The sequence below is a fragment of the Patagioenas fasciata genome, chromosome Z (assembly GCF_037038585.1).
Source record: "Patagioenas fasciata isolate bPatFas1 chromosome Z, bPatFas1.hap1, whole genome shotgun sequence".
NCBI classification, from domain to species: Eukaryota; Metazoa; Chordata; class Aves; order Columbiformes; family Columbidae; genus Patagioenas; species Patagioenas fasciata.
The window spans coordinates 35,985,208-36,003,846 of NC_092560.1; the positions used below are offsets into that span (position 1 = coordinate 35,985,208).

Genomic DNA, 18,639 nt, shown 5'->3' on the forward strand with positions numbered 1-18,639 from the left:
GATACACTCATACGAGTAATTTCCCATGCAAATCCAGACTAATCTGATGAATGTTCCTAGAAAAGTCCTTCTTGGCTTTCTTGAGATGTTGTGTTCCTCTAGTATCAGACCTTCAATTGTTCTACATCCAAAAGAACAAACCAGTGAGGTCCCACATCACCTTCATCTTAAGGTGGCACTGCTGTGACTCAGACCTTGTGTCCCTCAGTGTGCAGCCCCTTCTGTCAGCACTGGTGATCACACAGACAACTATTGTAACACTCTCACATGGACCAGTAACAGACGATCTCTTTATATACCTGTATCTTACTGTCCATACATTGACCAGGGTTTGTCATGATTTATTAAATTGTACTGAACAGTTTGCGACATCAGATAAATTTAAGACAGAGTACACAAAGAACAGACAGCAGTGACCAGAACGATAGTACACAACTAGTCTAACCTTTAAATGAGGAGTTTTTAGAGACATCACAACAAGGAAGGGTAATTTTTAGTTCTGTGGGTATCTATGGGAAGCTCCTGTGAAGCTCCTGTGAAGCATGGAGGAAGAAACTAGGAAAGTATGTGACAGACACTGTGAGCGAAATGGAGATTAATTAATTCTGATGTTGGAAGCCACTTCATCTTAAATTAATACTTACCAGATGAACTGTTAAATGAACAACCTACAATAGTATTGATGAGGAAAAGGGACAATAACCTGAAGTTACAGAATTAGATGTTTAAGCTGCTTGAACAAGTGTCTGAACAGACCATTTAAAAGACAGAAATCTAAATTCAGTAGAGGTTTCATAGATATTACAATATACTCAGATATTTGTCTTTGAGAAAGAACATTGAATGTGTTTGTTCTTTTTTTTTACAAGTTCACCTCACCTGAAGTGGAACTACCAAATCCAAAAGGTACTTAGACACGTTTCCCATGTGAAATTGATGGAGAGCTCAGTGACAGTGTTTTTCCAGTGACCTATAGGGACCCTATCTCATTTCCTGATTGAGCTACTCACACTTTAAAACTAGCCACTGGCCAAACTGGGGGGTGGAACAGTTCCCCACTGATTTCACTTCACTGCTCCTGCAAGCACTACCCTCACAAAAGATCTTCCAGTGGCTCCAGCAAAATCAATATAGCGGAAAGATAAAAGGTCTTGTCTCTTTCCATCGTGCTATTTCTCTGTTCACCTCTGCCCATGTAGTCTTCCACTCCTGCAGAATCCCTTTGCCTTATGATTACCTGCCAGCAGAGCCAGCTTGCTGGTTTAACTAAATAAGCAAAGACCTTCAGGTGCCACAACCATGCAACCTTCAGGGGATGTCATTCGGCTCTGCTCTGGAATCAGAGGGAGCTCATTCTTCAAACACCCTCTACTGAATCAGTAGGACTGTGATATCCTTACTCATCAGCTATTGTGTACCACATTTCTTCACCATCAAAGACAGGTCTGCATTGGCACAGTTTATACAGGAAAAAAAAAAAACAGAGATCATCAAAATAAACAAACACTTATTCAATCACCGAAGAGTAAAATAGCCCCTTTGTTTTGTTAAGCAATGCACACTTTCAATACAATATATGTGCACAACAGCTCATGTAGATACACACAAGCTAATTTTAAACCAGCTCAGAAGCATGGAAACTCTCTGTAGCACACCCACACTGCTTCAACAGGCTGGGCAAACTGCTCAAGTCCCATGCTACTACCCTGTGAGCAAGCCAAGCCTCTACTCACCCCCATCACAATAACAGTGTACCATTAGCGAAATGCTTTTCTGCTGCGATTTCTTGTTTTCATGGGATTTACAAAGCAGATGTGTTTGTGTTCTTAAATGAAAGCTTTTATCCACTGCCAGTTAGAAGAAAAAGTAATATTCTATAGCTAAGGGATCACCATGACTGTTTGAAAAGTCTTTTACTGCCACCAGGAAAGTCACATACAGCCATTTTTAGTTTCAAAAAAGATCACCAGCTGGCATCACTTGGAAAAGAAAGTGGAAACCTTTTCACAAACTAGTTGAAGAGGACACACAGATATAAAGAGGTTGGTTGTGGGTCAAGTCTGTGGAGGAAAAAGGGAAAAACTATCCAGCAGGATGTTTGTAAATGAATATTGGTGTATGGCAAAGGCCTAGAAAAAGTAAATGCAAAAAGCTAGTAATGGATATTTCATTTCAAACTACTTACACGTTTAGACAAAACCAAGAGGAAAGACAGTCACTTAAATTAAATTGTTGTTTGTCCCGAATGGTTACTGGCCGTGCTGCACCCGTGGGCAGTACGAGTAACAATTAAAAGTGGGATTAACAAACAATGCATCTTCTTTCAGTCCAGCAAAACCCTGCCATTCCTCTTCTTTGAAGCTTTAACTACTTTGTAGTCACTGGATTAGAAGACTTGAGGACTTGCATACTTTCCAGACATGCTGAGCCTAATGACAACTTCCTTTACAAAGCAACAGCCCCACAATGAATAAACAAACTTAAATAGCAAGCCAGCCTTCGCACAGAGAACATAGTGACAGATGCTATAAATCAGATGGAGTACTGTAAGTAGCATTTCTTCCCTCTGAGCAACCACACAACGCAACACAGAATACCTATAAAAAGATGTATGTATTAAAAAACAAAGGAAGTTTGCTTAATATTTTTCTTTGCCTCCATTATTCAAAATGACACAAAGAGCATCTTTGAATTCTCTCAATCAAAAGTATGATCAAAGCCTTCAGATGCTGACTGCTTCTAGCTGACACTTTTATTGAATATAAAAGTTTAAGCCTCAGAGGATAAGCCATGAAGAGAACTCTACAGGTCTTCTGTATAGAAGATTCTTGTCGTTATCAAACAAAACTCAGTATTTATTTCTATTCTTTCCTTTTACATTTCATTTGCATTGGCTAGTGGGCTAAGTCTGTCAGTTTTCCAATTAGCAGTCAAATATGCTTCCATGCCAATGACAGTTCTGAAAGCTATTCACACCTTACACAAAGTGCAGTGAGTTTAGAAAAAAAGATAGCTTTCCTGCAAACAACTGGAAGCTCACTAAACAGGATTAATTTACCTCGTCTGTCAACTGGTCCTTTTCTTCCTGCATCTTGCATTTCTATGTTGTTTACAGCAGAAAAGAGATTAAGGAGAGAACTGCAATTCCATTACAAATCCTTAACATAATCAAGACACTCAAGGGGGAAAAAACATTCAGTGGCAACCGTTGACCCAAGGATGCTTCACCACTACACTACTTAATGATTTAATTAATGCTAGAAAAGGTTCGATTAAGGTTTGACCTAAAAACAGTTCATGTAGTCACCTTCATTTATTAAAAGTTATATGAAGGCTTATCTTATTCAAAGCTTTATTACCTTTCACCAGGTGACCTATGTACAATTTCCAGAACCGAACCTCATTTATTAGAGGAACACACAGTTAAATATCATGCAACATTAAAGATTCAAGTATTTTATAGCTTTTTGTAGTAAGGCATTTAAAGGCATTCAGAAGTAATCTATACTTGTGTTCATTTATCCACTCTAAAAAGTTATGATTTTTTTCTTTATAAAATTAGGTAGAAGTTTACAAACTTCAGGGCATGAAAATCATACCAGAGTTACCATTATGTTTTCATTCCCAGACATTCTGTTGACAAAACTTTTGGTTGTATTTTTAAATACAACATTCTACATACTTTGCAACTCACATGAGTATTAACTTCAAGCCGATTAAACGTCCTTTCCTATTTAATAGTAAGGGGCCAAGTCTATAAACCGAGTACACCGTGCATCACTAATTTCAGAAAACTATGATCCTAATTTCTCATGTTGTAAAGTGAACACTCAAAATACAGAAATAACATTTTCAAAAATAGGCGTTTAAATGAAATGTAGATTATCAAAGACTCTGTTTGCCATTAAGCAAATCTAATTAAACAGAAGAATACCGCTTAACAATATAAGTACACAAGTATTTATTGCTGGTATTATGGGCTCTCAAACACCGTGCCGTACATTCGGTGAAGAAAATGGAGTCTCGAACTTCATGCCTGTCGAAGGATACCGAATCCACATTTTCCACAGGTAGTTGAGACTATTATCACAAGCCTGTTTACGGGGTACCATTAAAAAATAAACAAAATGTAAATCCTCAAATCCGTTTTTAATAGCAGTTTGTGATTTTAGGCTGCCTCCGATAAGGTTGAAACGGTCTCACCAAATTTGAAATGTCTCCTGACGGCACACGCAGGCAAAGAGAGCAGCACCACTGCCCACAAAAGAAGACGGGGATGCGTTGCCGTGCTCCCAACTTTAGCCGCCCGAGCTCTTTTTTTTTTTTTGCCCATTTTTCCGCGCTCGCCCCCCGCAAGCGCCTCAGCGCTTGGCGCGGCGGTGGCCGAGAGACCGTGTCCCCCCCCGGAAACAGCGGGGGAGCCTCTAGGAGCGCAGAAAGACGCTGGCGGTGGCAGATGCATCAGCGTCGGTGTTCACGGGCTGCAGGGTTCCAGGGGAAGGGTTGCAAGAGAAGGAAGGAAGGAAAGAAAGAATCTCCCCGGACACCCTGCAGCCTCCCTCCCGCTGCGTCCAAAAAAAACAGATTCGGCTGCTCGGGAAAGAGAGTGGGAACGGGGACAGAAAGCCTGGCACCTTCTTTCACAGCCCGCAGAGGCTCACTGTCATCCGACCCGCTGCCCCGGAAGGAGGCGCAGCTTTTGCCAAAAATCCCCCCCCTCAGCCCCCCTCCGTCGGCAGAGAGACCCCCGGAACCCGCGACCCCGCAAGAGAGGCAGGGCAGGCCGCGCAATTTGCTAGCTGGCCCCCCTTCAAAAGGGAGCAATAAAAGCACTAGGAAAAATAAACGCGACGGGAACTGACCCCGAATCCTCGAGCTGTAACACGCTCGCCTCCCGCTCTCCCCCCCCCGCCCCGGAAAACCCCCAGACCTCTAGCTTTCTGCCGACCCTCTCCCCTCACGGTAACACAACAAATGGCAAGACCTAGGCCCCCGGAGCTGAATAACAGGAAATATAGGCATCTGTCACCTCCCGGGGGGAGGTAAATGGATTAGCGAAAGCAACAAAGGGTAGAAAAGCCCTTTCAAACGTGCAATTGATTAACAAGTCCCCTCTAATCTGCAGCATCACTGTTTTTCCTTAAAGACATCATCGGTCTCCTCTTGCACTTCGGTGCAATTAAAGCCAGGAGAGGCGGGAGGGGGAAGGCGCTGCTTGACCGTCGAGCTCCCGCACTGCCCGGTGTGGATAGCACGGGAAGGGTGACAAACCTGGCATGGAAATGGTGCCGCCTGACATCTCCTCCCTTAGTCCCTGGGCAAAACGCCCCGACAAGGAGTTTGTGTGCAAGGTTTATCTGCTGCAGAGGGGGAGAGGGCAATTTTCCAGATAATGGTTTCACGAAAGATCAAAGAGCTCAATCCGGCAGCTCCTACCTTCCCGGTGCATTTCACATCCCAAGGAAAACTAAAACGTTAACCCCCCCCCCCCTTTTCTGCTCTGAAAGCACCACATATCTTACGCGTGAGTGGAGCGGGGGGAAAAAAAAAAAAAAAAAAAAAGGCTTAGCAAAGTTTATGCGGCTTTACAGGAACTGTAACTCTTTACACCACCGCTGCTCTCCAACCCAGCATGTCCCTAAAAATCACGGCGCTCGCCTCAGAGATGCCGGACAAACTGCAAACTGGCAACTGTTAAGGACCCGCACTGCCGCCGCCACGGCGCAAGGTCAGATGTTAATAAAGGTAGTTTATTCAGCCCTAAAAACAGTCGCGGAGTTCGCTGAACCGAGTCCTAGTGTTTCCTGAGTCTAAATGCTGACTTCCTCAGTCCCCAAGGGTCAGACAGGTATACAGAGGAAATGGGACCCTTTAAAGCTCAAAAACACACAGAAAGGGATCCCGCCGAGTCTCCATCAGCTGCAAGAGCGGCGGGTGCCCCCTCGCCCACTCGACTTTAATCCCCACCCCTTCCTCCTCGTTCCCGCTGAGATTCTGGCAACACTCAACGGCCCAAATAATAACACATTATTATAACCACTCCGAGGGGAGGGCTGGAAGGCGGGCGGAGTGAAGGAGGAGGCTCCACTCAGTGCTATCCACCCTCGGCAACAACAAAACCCCAAACTTTTTCTTTGTTTTCTCCTTCTTTTCCCCTCCCCCAGTCGCCACCAACGAGGCTCGGTGCGCTGAACCGGCGGAGGAGAGGTATGAAGCGCTCGCTGCCCGAGCGGAGCAGGGGCGCCGGGATGCGATCGGGGAAAAGGTTTTAGCCAGCCTTCCTCAGCGCAACCACCGCTGCCCTCGTCTCCTGCTATCCTCCGCCCCCTCGTAAAAGAGAGAAAGAAAGAGAGAAGGAAAGAGAGAAGGAGAGAGAGAAGGAGAGAGAGAAGGAGAGAGAGAAGGAGAGAGAGAAGGAGAGAGAGAAGGAGAGAGAGAAGGAGAGAAGGAGAAGGAGAGAAAGAGAAGAAAGAGAAGAAAGAGAAGAAAGAGAAGAAAGAGAGAAAGAGAGAAAGAGAGAAAGAAAGAAAGAAAGAAAGAAAGAAAGAAAGAAAGAAAGAAAGAAAGAAAGAAAGAAAGAAAGAAAGAAAGAAAGAAAGAAAGAAAGAAAGAAAGAAAGGAAGGAAGAAAGGAAGGAAGAAAGGAAGGAAGGAAGGAAGAAAGGAAGAAAGGAAGAAAGGAAGAAAGGAAGAAAGAAAGGCAAGATCAGGTTACCATTTTGCCAAAAAGAACGAAGGAGAAAAAAAAAGGAAGAAAGGAGGGAAGAAAGAAAAAGTAACCAACACCAACCACCACCTGGGGATGCTGGCGGCTCCGCCGGTCCCAAGTGAATACGTGCAACTCTCCAGACACACGCGCAGCTTCCCCTGCCTCCCTCTACCCGCACGTCCCTTCCCGAAAAGCAGTAGCATCCTCCCCGCCAGCCGAGTTCCCGCTCCTTACCTGCGGCGCGGACGCGGAGGAGCCAGGCGGCCGCCAGCAGGGCCAAGAGACGGCCCGCCGCCCCCCGCCGCCCCGCTTCGGGGACCATGCTGCCCGCCCGGCCGGCCGCCGCGGCAGAGAGCCTGCGGGGTAGCAGCGCCTGCGGCCGCAGTGGAGTCCGGCGCTGGTGCCGCGGGGACTTGGCGCTGCCGCAAACTTCTCCTCTGCACCGCCAAGCTGGCCCTGTGCTCCCGCTAACGGACTGTCCTCGACTGGGGGCGGAGGAAGCCGCGCTCCGTTCCCCTCCTCCTCCTCCTCCTCCTCCTCCTTCTCCAGCATCCCAACGTCACTCGGGGCAAACCCGACAGCGGGGAGGGGAGAGGCGCAGAGGGGCGGACAGGACTGGGACCGTCTGGGCGCTCCGGCACCCTCTGCCGGGGGCAAGCCCGCCGCGTGGAGTCCGCGCCCACCTTTCCCTCAGCACAGGGACAGGGGGAACTGACGACCCCCAGGAGCCCCCTCGGAAGGGCGAGGCCTGCACCCGGAAGCCTCTGGAGCCTCCAAGCTTCCCCAAAAAAATCCCCAATAAAACAAAAATAAGTGGGCAGGAGGCGCGTCGGCCAAACGCGCTTCTCTCCTTTGCCTCCTTCCAACGCGCAGCATAATCGGCACCGCACACAACGTGAAGTGACTGAAAACAGCTACTCCTTCCCCCAAAGCGCTCAGGGGCCTCAGCTCCATGGCACCTACTCCAAGACGCAAGGACCTCCAGGAGTGGGATCTTCCTCTACGCGCTCTACCGAGTCTCGCTTGTTAGGGTGTCGAAAGTAAATTTTTCGTTCCATCTTCAACAACCAGAAAATTACTCTACTCCGAGTAAAACTTCAATACTTTTCGCAGTTGTTTACTACCAGAAATAAGGGCGTTCTGAGCAGAATTTTAAACGCTTTTCAAAGTCCTTTTTAGTTTACACTTTTTGTGGTTCAAAAAAATTAGTACTCTAAGATAATGGCAGAATTGTGAGCAGGCTTCTGTTAACTGGGTCGTACAAACTCCAAGAACACAGTAACACCTGAATTTTTGCCATATTTTCAAAGTTACAACACAACAGCAAATTTAATTGTATATCTTGCCTATAAATACAACATTCCTGTTGTTTTAGACTCAATTTCTGGAGAGTTGATGCTGAATGGTGCTGAATACATACAAATTCCTTTAAGTACTCCCTCAAATCAAGCTCTGAATTCATAATTACAGCGAAATTAATTTTCTATTTAATTTACTTCTTATTGCAAACAAAGGCAAACTCTACAATATACTCTTTCTTCCTACTTTTGCACCCCATTTCTTTCCTCTAGGTCTCCAGTTCCATCTTGAAAATTCTCCTGGCACCTAAGCATGACAAAGGGAGGTCCTGATCCCCCTTTGGAAGGAATGTAGGACTGACTGAATTCAGTCCCTTCCCATCACAACACCACATTTTATAATCCCTTTCATAAACATATGAAATGTAATGTAGAAGTAGTGAGGATGTTTTTTACAAGGTCCACTCTTTAGATTAAAGGTTGCTTCAGACCTTGCCTCTTTGATGGTTTGAAACATACTCCTGATATCCAGCCTATATGTATTCATAACCAGTTTATACTCCTTATCTCTTGTGCCACTATTATACTTTCACATAAATAGCTTCCCACTTCCCCTGTCTACAGTATAAAATGACCAGAATGATACCTCAACCTTTATTTTGTTACACTAAAAAACATAAATATTTAAATTTCTTCTGAAAAGACCAGTTCTGCATTCCCTGACCGCTTTAATCCTTTTTCCCGCCACTCTCCCTACCCTTCTATCCACCCGTATTTTTGGCAATCTGATTTAATCTTTCTGAAGATAGGTGGCTCAAGCTCAGCATAGTATTGGAGATGCTTCCTCTACCAGACAATGTCTAATTTCCTTTCTGGTCTGAAAAGACTAATCAATACATCCTGATGATTACAGATGTTGTGTGATGTGTTAGAAAAATCTATGTTCTCTTTATCATTACCAGTGTACACCTAACAGCAGAGAACTGCATTCAAATTCTATGTGTCTGGCCTCATGAATCCTCCTTTTTTTTGTATCTCAAGTCATCAAGACCAGTTATTTCTGTAAGATATCCTGCTCCATCTTTTGTCAAGAATAACACTTGGCTCTGCATCAGCAAAAAATTTTGACTGCATGCTGATGACATGTGCTAAGGCTTTTTGTGAATATGTTAAATCTGTGTTAAATGTCAGAGATCAATAATTAAAAGCATCCCTCCATCTAATAGTTTGGAATTCAAAATATGGCTATATTAAAGATACATCATGTTGCCTAACATGATATACGTTTAGTAAATTAGTTTTGTTCTATGAACATCCATTATGTTAATTTTTTTCTTCGAAACTCTACTCCAGAGCTTCATAAATTCCTGAGGCCCAACTAATAGACCTGTAGGTATCTGGATGACTTTTTCTCACTCTTCATAAATATCATCTGCAGAGCTGAACAAAGCCTTGATCTCTGGGGAAATGGGCAAGATCACAGAGCCACATATTGTGATACGGGAAGCATATGCGGCACGTGAGCTGAGGACAACAAAAAGACTATACACTCTTCCACTCCTCTCTAAAAACCTGTTAACTTGCCACTGACTATAAGTAACCAGTGTGTATATTACTTCCCAGTTACATGATACTGCACCTTCTTCAGTAGATGACATGGGAGCAGTGGAGAAAGAAAATAAGACATAACCAGGCCTGCAGTGTTCTGTCTCCTTTCCCCCATTTTTTGTTTTATTCCACAATTCTAGCAATATCTGCTGTTTAGTTGGGATGATAACAACTCTTCTTATTAGGTGATGGGATTAGTTTTCTAATGCAGGCAATAGAACAATCAAGTGCCAAGAAGTGTGTCCAAGAAACTAAAGCAGAGACAGTGCTGTGCCTTTCACAATAAAGTTTAATTGGTTAAAGCCTGTAGCAGCTACCTGCCTAAAACCTTACAAACTCTGAGTCTATGTTCCTCTGGAGCTTATGATCGTTCAGCTGAGTTTCTTACCTTGCAAACACAACAGAGGATAAAACTGCTTGCATAAATTACTCTACATTTTGCATAATCATACAAAGAAGTAGTATTTTGCTATTTTTCTGATGCTCTCAAAAAATCTCATAAAACAACTAAGATATGGATCCTTTCTTTTTTTTTTTTCTAAATAGATTAGCATTTGATAGAAACTGAATTTGTGAATTATTTTCCCGACTTGGCAGGGGAAACTGGTTACATTATGAAGGCTAAATGACTAGACTGAGTTAGCTATTGAGAATTTAAGTCTCCTTCATAGCCACAAATTATTTTGTCACTGACCACAAAAACTGCCATTTCATATTTCAGATTTGCAAGAAGAATCACTTAGCAGGACCGCGGTGAAGTCACTACTGTGAAGAAACCACCGTACAAATTCTTCCTCTGTATTGTAAAAAAATATGTACAGTAGGCGAAGAAGCCTGGACAACTGCATGTGTCTTCTGGGTTGGTTCGCCATACTCATGAAAGCAATTAGAGTGCTCCCTTGTGTTCTGCAGCATATGGTCCCAAACTGTTTTGTCACTATTTGACAAAGAAAAAGCTGTGCGTGTATTTGTTTGCATGACCATATGGTACGTGCCTAATAGGAGTAGTTGAGAGCAATGGGCAAAGCTGGAATTCAGCCTGAACTTGCTTGGAAATCCCTGACAGGATTTGCATGGATTCCCTTTGCCACGTGTGTCTGCTTTCATAGTAAATATAACAAAATTAACTTTAAAGAAAACATAAGATCAGACGTGGTTCAGACTTCAAGGCCTTAGTGTTCCTATAATCATCCTACAAGCTTAGATAAGTTCTAACTGCTGTACTGTCTTTATTCAGAAAATCACTCTGTGCCTGATCTTTCTATTCCTATGGTGAAAGCAGCACAGAAAACATTATTGCAAACATTACCTATATGCTTCACATTTCCAGGATCAACTCCTGGGCTTTCTTCTACAACAGTAAAAGTACGTTCCACGGAATTCTGCTATGGCCCGAATCTGAAAAAGGGATTCAGACATCTAAACCAGGACTCAGGCAGGCTTCACACTCCCAAGCCCAAATCTGTAACACCAAAATGTGCCCGTGTAATCTTGAACACCTAATTAGCTGGCTCCTGTTTGGTTTAAACATTCCTTGCACACTTTGACATTTATACATTGCCAGAGAACTGCCCCAGCCATGGCAACTGAGTGCCCAGTTCCACTGAGAGCTCCAGAAATTGTTCCTAGCACAATGCTTGAGGGTCTTGATAACCTGTGCCTCATTCTGACCACCCAAACAATTTTAGTCACTGTCTTCTGAAAAGCACAGCTTGGAAGGAAACCAGTGGTGGTATTCATTGGTATAGCAAATACCAGCTCAACCTATGAAGAGTTTTCTCAACATTTAGGCCCTCAGAGAGTGACTTGGCTGCATTATACAAATTAAACAAGAACACGAATGTCTGAATTAATTTAGAGCTCAAATAATCTTTGAAATGGTCATTATTACACTAAAAAGTGATCTTGGCATTTAGTCTCTTATACTCCAAAAAATAAAACTGAGGTTCTTTTTTTAATGCAATTTTAATTATTGTTTGTTGTTAATTGTACTTAAGTACTGATGTGTATTTATTTTAGTTGTTTATGTCAGCCATTGCCATGGCACTAGAATGCTACAGTTTTGTAAATAACATAAGAACAATTAAAATTGTAACTGTTTAACTTATGTAAACTGCAAACCAAATTCAGGCAAGCTGGAGTATCAACATTCAGACATTTGACAGATTTCAAAGTGAAAAAAGTGTGTCTATGTGCCCTTATCACGCTGAGTTACTTGCTGAGTTGGTAAAAACCTATAAATCCATTACACAAGCTCTTAGTACTAGGATACTGTGTTAAGTACTGCAGTTTACAATACAAGGCAACACCAAAAATACATCATTTTCTCAGTCAGACAGACATGTCAGTGGATCTAGACACCAGATAACAACACAGTTCAATTTAAACATGTATTAGAAATTTGCAAGTTGCCACAAAACAAGATATTGCTGTATTTTGAAAGGCCATCATCTGGACATGAAGGTGTCAGACAAGCACTAAGCTGAGCCAAGAGTTTAAAAGTCAGCCCCTAGGGGGTACTGACTACAGAGAATGCTCTTTTGGGACCCTTGATGTGCATGTCAGTGTCTAAAGGAGGACAATTGTGGGGGAAGATGGGACAGGGGAAAGAAGGTGAAGATTGTTTTTGTTTTGTTTGGTGTGGTCTGGGCTGTTTTGTTTTGTTTTGTTTCAAACTGGGGTTTTGGTGGGTTTTGTTTGTTGGTTGGCTTTGTTGTTGTTCATGGCTTGGTTTGTTGGGTTTTTTTGTTTGTTTTGGTTTGGGAGGTTTTGGGGGCAGTTTCTGGGGAATGTTTGGTTTTGGTTTTTGTTTGTTTGTTTGTTTATTGGTTTGGTTTGGTTTTTTTTGTGGTGTGTGTTTGTTGGTTTTTTTCTTCGGTATGGTTTGGTTTCTTAAAGTTAGCCTTAGTTAGAGAACAGGCAGTCTTCAACACTGGCACGCTGGAGTTTAGGGCCACAAACAGGAACCAGAAGATCTATGTTCTTTTCCCAAAAGCATTTAAGAGTACTGCAGCTGGGAGACATCTCATTACAAGCTTGTCAAAAATGCATCAAAGAATCCCTTGGATTTGGATAAGGAAAAAAGAAAAAAAAAAAGGATATACTTCAGAAAGAGGTAAAATCTGGGAGAAAGCTAGAAGCAGTCAGCACAAGCTATTATTTCTTACGCCACAGCCTTTGCAGTCACAAAGCAGCCTCCAATGGACAACAACCCCAGTCTAGCAGAGGCAGGCTAAACACAGTGCAGTCCTGTGCTAGGGATCAGTCATGTGGTGAAATGAAATTCCTCTCCTTCCCTCTTCTCTCCTCAAACTCAGAGGTACATATGGCATACACACATAAGGGAGCAAGAGCGACCATGGGAAGAACTTCAAAGACAACACATCAATCATGATGGGAACATGAATACAACTAAAATCCATTCGGTGCTGCTGTGTTCTGTGGCATGGAGCAGATGAGTGCTGTTGACTCTGGTCTACAACACTGGGAACAACAGTCTGCCACATTTTTCCTTTCTCTCACCCACAATCCAGACTTTAAAACTGATGAAAAGAAAATTCAGTGTATTGAAGAATATTAAAATATTTGGGATACCACAAGCTAATGATGTATTCTACAGCATTCACAAACCATTGTGCTTAAAGAACAGGAACCTGAGATTATAACACAGAGTTGAACAGAGGTACAAGCATGAGTGAAACTGCTTCACACGCACACAACTAGTCAATGGTGTAGATAACAGAGACCATACTGAAGTACACTAAAGAAGACATGATTACATTGGATTCTGCTTTTAAACATTTTAAAGACTGCATAAAACCTTTTCTCCCCAGAGAGGTTTGCAAAACCAATCAGCTGGAAAGAAAACAACTGGCTCCCCAACTCCCACATGGATCGTTGAGGTTCTCTTCTGTTAAAAGCAGCATAGGGTTAAACAAGTACAGTTATTTTAAAATATACTTTTTTTTTTTTTTAATATACAATTACAAGGTTTCACTGTGTCTGAATTGGCTATTGAATGACTATGGTCTTGCAGTGCCATTATACCATTATATAGTATTTTTTCCTTTTTTTTTTCTCACCTTCTCTTTGTCTGTGCACAAGTCCCATAAATACATACTTCACAAAAAATGGAAAAGTGAGATACTTCTGTTCACTTAAAGATGCTCTTTGCCTCTTCTCATTCCCTTTACTGGAACTGGAACAATCTGAACAGTTATTCACTACACAACCACAAAAAGGAGTCTGTGCCTTTTTTGTCCCTCTCCTAGAACGTTGGTTTTTTTTTTTTAATTAAAGTGTATTTTTCAATATCGAATTATCCCATCTCTTTTGTACAATTATGTTCTTTAAACTCTAAAAGTAGAAAAACCTTACCAAAATTTATTTTTCTCTTCAAGGTCTTATTATCATCCCTTTCATATTCTTTGTCTTTTATTCACAAAAGAGGCACAACAAGATTGGAGACTACCAATAATGAGAAAAATGATTAATGTTTTGTCTTGGGTTTAAATTGCAAGCTCAGTCTGATCTGCTGAGGGAGATATGTAATTGCCTCAACCTAGGGGCAGATTAGATAACTCCTGAATGAAAAGGTCTCCATACACAACACAGGGAGAAGAAAAGGGACTGAAGGCAAGTAAGTGGTTTCACATTTTAATAAAAGGAGAATAAAAAATTTTTGTACCTGGTCAGCTATTTCAGTGTCTCCATGTCCTGATTCACTCCAGGAACTGTGAGAATATACTTCCTGGATTCAGTCCTATTTGTGCAATTGAATTTCTACCTCATCTGAGGCTCTGCTTACAGGGGTTCATACCCCTCATCTGACATCAGTCAGCATTTCCCACTTCGAGCAAACAGGCAAAGATGGATTGTGAGATCAGTCACCACTGTTGTCCCCTAACAGCTGTAATTTGACCAAGATCAAAGAGGAGAGAAAACTTACTTTGGTTCCTGTGTTGTTCAGAAATTGCTGAGCCACAGGTTTTGATGAAGGTTTATCTCACTTGCACAACATCAGCTACTGCACTACACAAGTGTCTACCTGCCTTACATGAAAGGCTTTTAAACTAACAGTTCTTGATAACTTTCCCAACCAGCCATAGCAGCAGCAACAGTCAACTTCTTACAACAAATCTGTAATTAAATTAAATAGCATGGTTAAATTAGACTCCAATGCTCAGAGCTATTGCATAGACTTGATGGTACCAGACTCGATGGTATCTCTGAGACACCATTGTCATTTTTGTGGAGAAGAGTTCATCTAAAAGGCCCCAGTATGTGCCAGCTGCTGCCTGGTGCAACGTCTGATGTTGGGCAACACTGGCACAGCGAGACCTAGATCCTGAGTGCAACTGTCCGCTCCCAGGTTCTCAGCAGTGACCAAGCAGCCTGGAAGTCACCCAGATACAAAAATTAAGAAGTGGAGAAACAGGACAGCTCATTTCCAACTCTGAGCCAAAGCCTTCTGGGAACCTCAAGGATAAATAGGGAAAGTTTGAACAGCACTTTTCTCTTGCCTGTCAGTTGTGGATGACAAAGAAAGCAAAGAAGGTGCGCTGCTTTAACTTCACATTTCTACACTTGAATAGTTTTTAATTCAACAGGAAGGGAGAAAATGCAGCATAGACTTCTGAATTGGTAGGAAAGGAGTCAGGAGACTTTTGTTATATTGTGACTTACAGTGTACAGGGCTGCTCACACTGAAATGAACCAGAATGGATCAGAATGCTTCTGAGCTGCACATGGCACTAGAAATAAAACGAACTAAATAAATAAATCTGGGTGGAAGGAACCATGAGAATTTTTTTTTTTTCCACTGTAATATGGGGGAAAAAACTGCAATATTTTTAGCATAACTGTTGCCAGTGGGGCTGAATGTGAAACCTACAGCTTGCCATGGACGCTAATGTCATTATGGAAGTTTTTTTGTGAACAAGAGCTTGAGTTCCTAGAACATGGAGACTGTATACTGGGCTTATGTGTATTTTTTTAATGATGTACCACGGAGATTGTTTTATACTGATGTGTGTATATCATTAAAATAATCTTACAAGATCTTCTCATACAACCAACCACAAGTATCCCAAACCCTTTTTTTTTTTCTTTTTTCTTTTTTCTTTTTGTTTAAATTATTTGGAAACAATACCATTAAAGTAAAATGAAGAAGACAGAATTAAGAGCATGATAAGAAGAAGATAACTGTTCTTAAACAGCGTTCTGCATATATTCAGTCTACTTCCAGTTTCCATCTACATTTCCAATTTCATAAAATTTTCTGTTATTTTGTTCTCAGGCAAAAAAAAAAAAAAACCTACAAAAATTTAGCCAAAACATAAACATATTTCTTGTGTACAATATAAATGAGGTAATGCCAATGCTACTCCTGGAATTTAACTTTTGCTGCTTACTTTTAGTTTACAGCTTCAATATTTTAAATAGCAGAAAGGCAGTAACTGTTGCTAAGAATTTCAGACCAAGGCATAATTAAAGAAAATAAAATCTTGTCTTTAGCATTGATAGTAACACCAAAGGACTGTGATGTTTAAGATCTTAAAGTTAGCTTTCCTGTTGCCTACAATGAACTCTACAGGGTTCATTGTGTTTATTTAGTGGTATATAAGGCTGGGGTGATTTCTAGGGCTACTTGAAGATGTAGCTTTTCCAGCTTTCATTAGCATTAGTGGGAATCACATTTATGCATCAGTGGCAGGATAAACTCTAAAATAATCAGTTTTAAAATAAAAAAAACATATTTAAAGACAGATTTCTATCAGTGCATTTTACATGACTATGCAAGGATTTTGATTTGATCCACCCTCAGCAGGGGTGCCTGTTATTCAAACCATGTGGTATCCACTTGGTATGCTGGGTATAATACTGCTGCTGTCAGCATTTGCTTTAAAATCTGATGCAATATATTACAAAGAAGATTTGAACAATCATAACTAAAATTTGTTGGGAAGACTTGAAACAAAGGACTGAATGAAGTTGAAAACTTATGGAAACAATAAAATCTGAAATGTTATAAAAAGAAACTTAGTATCCACATGGGAACTATTCTACAACCTTCTTGGCAAATTTTAATCAGACATGCCTAACAAAAGTAATATAACTAACTTCTATATAAACAAAAACATGCATACCTTCCAACAAAGGGATTAAACTCTGCAGTTAACATTTTTTAGGACTACCATATATAGGAATACTTGGAGCGATCTAATGGCACTGAACTTGGAGAAGAATGCATAGCCAACTAGCAAAATAATTTCCAATACATACCTGTCTATCAGGTAATCTTTCGCTATTTTCAGCAATGAAGATTATACTTATGTTAACATTTATACAATACAGTTCTACCAGTTTTATTCCATTTAGGTTTATTTGGCTTTAGTAAACCTTAGAAGAGACTTTTTTTTGTCCAAAACACATACACTGATAACAATAACCTTCACAACCTGCCATATTTAAATTTATTTAAAGTCTTACTACCAATGTTGCTATATTTAGACAGGTCTGTCAGAAGTTATGGAGGAGTTCAGATGAAACAGTTGTTTCCTAAAGAGATCTAAAGCTTTACTGTAAATTACACAGCACAGAAGTGGAAGACACAAGACTTGAAAATAGAGATTTGCCTCATAATAAATACTTTGTACTACACAACTTACTGGCTCAGAGGTTTTCGCAGTCTTATGGAAACATGCATCTATGCAACCCAAATTTAAAGAAGCTGTGTAAACACTTTTTAGAGGTGAGAAAACTAAAACCAAGGGGAGATTGCCTAAAATTCTATAAAAATTGTGATTGTATGAGAAATAAAACCTGCATCTTGGATCAGGATATGAAAATTCATAGCACTTTGACTTTCAGTCTGTGCTTCAGAGAACTGGCCTTCACCTACACACACACACACACAAAAAAAAACAACCAAAAACCTTCCTTCTCTATTCAAGCTGTGAAGATTTCTCCGCGAAGCGGAGAAATTGCATTACTTCTAACATATTGAGAGCTAAAAGGTGATGTGGAAGCATAAGAGCACACGTTAATATACAACGTACAGTGTTCTGAAACACGGAAGGAACTATAACAACGATATTTCAGATAGTAAGATGTATTTTGCATTATTTATGGTGACACTAAGTAGAGTAAATGAGATGAGCACTACAGGATTTGACTATTACAGTTCTCTGGTGTTGAGCCCTTTTGCACATCTAAGATCAAGATCTTAAGAAACAGAAATTAAACTCTTAACTGAGATAAAGTTGTCTTTCTTACAGGTGTTTTGTAGTTTGATAAAAAGTTGCTGGGCAGGCAGACCCTGATCCAGTGTGGTTGGTCTTTTATTAACTGTGTTCAGCAGAAGTTTTCTAGTATCAGTAAGACTATCCTCTACTACCAACTTGTACTATGTACTTGTACTTGTACTCTACTACCAACAAGTACTATGTACTTGATTCTGCTTCAGAACAGGTTACGAGGCCTTTTGAGATCTCTTCCAAGATAATTTTTTAAAAAACAGCAAGATGGGTCCTATTGTTGACACAAAGTATTAAAACCAAACAAACAAAAAAAGCAAAACTGTCACCACAATGAAACGTTAAATTCTACCATGACAGACAAGTGTTTTTCAGTGACATGAGCAAACACTGAAGTATCCAAATTTGTTTATGAAGATGAATACAAGAAAATTGAGGCTGAACTGAGGACTTCGAAAACACAGACATAATTTTTGCCATTATAAGTCATAATCAGTATTATTTTTCAGAGTATAGATCCTATGACAAATCATGAAAATCACTTTTTTTAGGGGACATTGTTAGTATTAACCAATGATAAATGCTCTGGTGAAAGTATGCTCAATTGTTCTGCTGGCAGAAGAAAAATGTATCTGAATTGTGCTTTTGTCACTTTATCTACCCTACTGATTGGTGTGCACTTACCTATTTCCTCTTTTTGGCTTCAACATAGCCACTCATGTTTGCCAAGCTTGTGGCATAACCCTATGGAGATGTACACAAAAGGA

General features: G+C 41.0%; 1 protein-coding gene across 1 annotated transcript in view; it reads right to left on the bottom strand.

Moving 5' to 3' along the window:
* Positions 1–7,210, bottom strand: part of ROR2 (receptor tyrosine kinase like orphan receptor 2) — a 146,370-nt gene extending 139,160 nt beyond the window's left edge. Inside the window, exon 1 of the mRNA XM_065861437.2 lies at positions 6,943–7,210. Within this exon, the coding sequence (XP_065717509.1) occupies positions 6,943–7,030 (88 nt within the window). The 5' untranslated portion in view covers positions 7,031–7,210. The remainder of the gene's footprint in view (positions 1–6,942) is intronic.
* Positions 7,211–18,639: the final 11,429 nt, after the last annotated feature.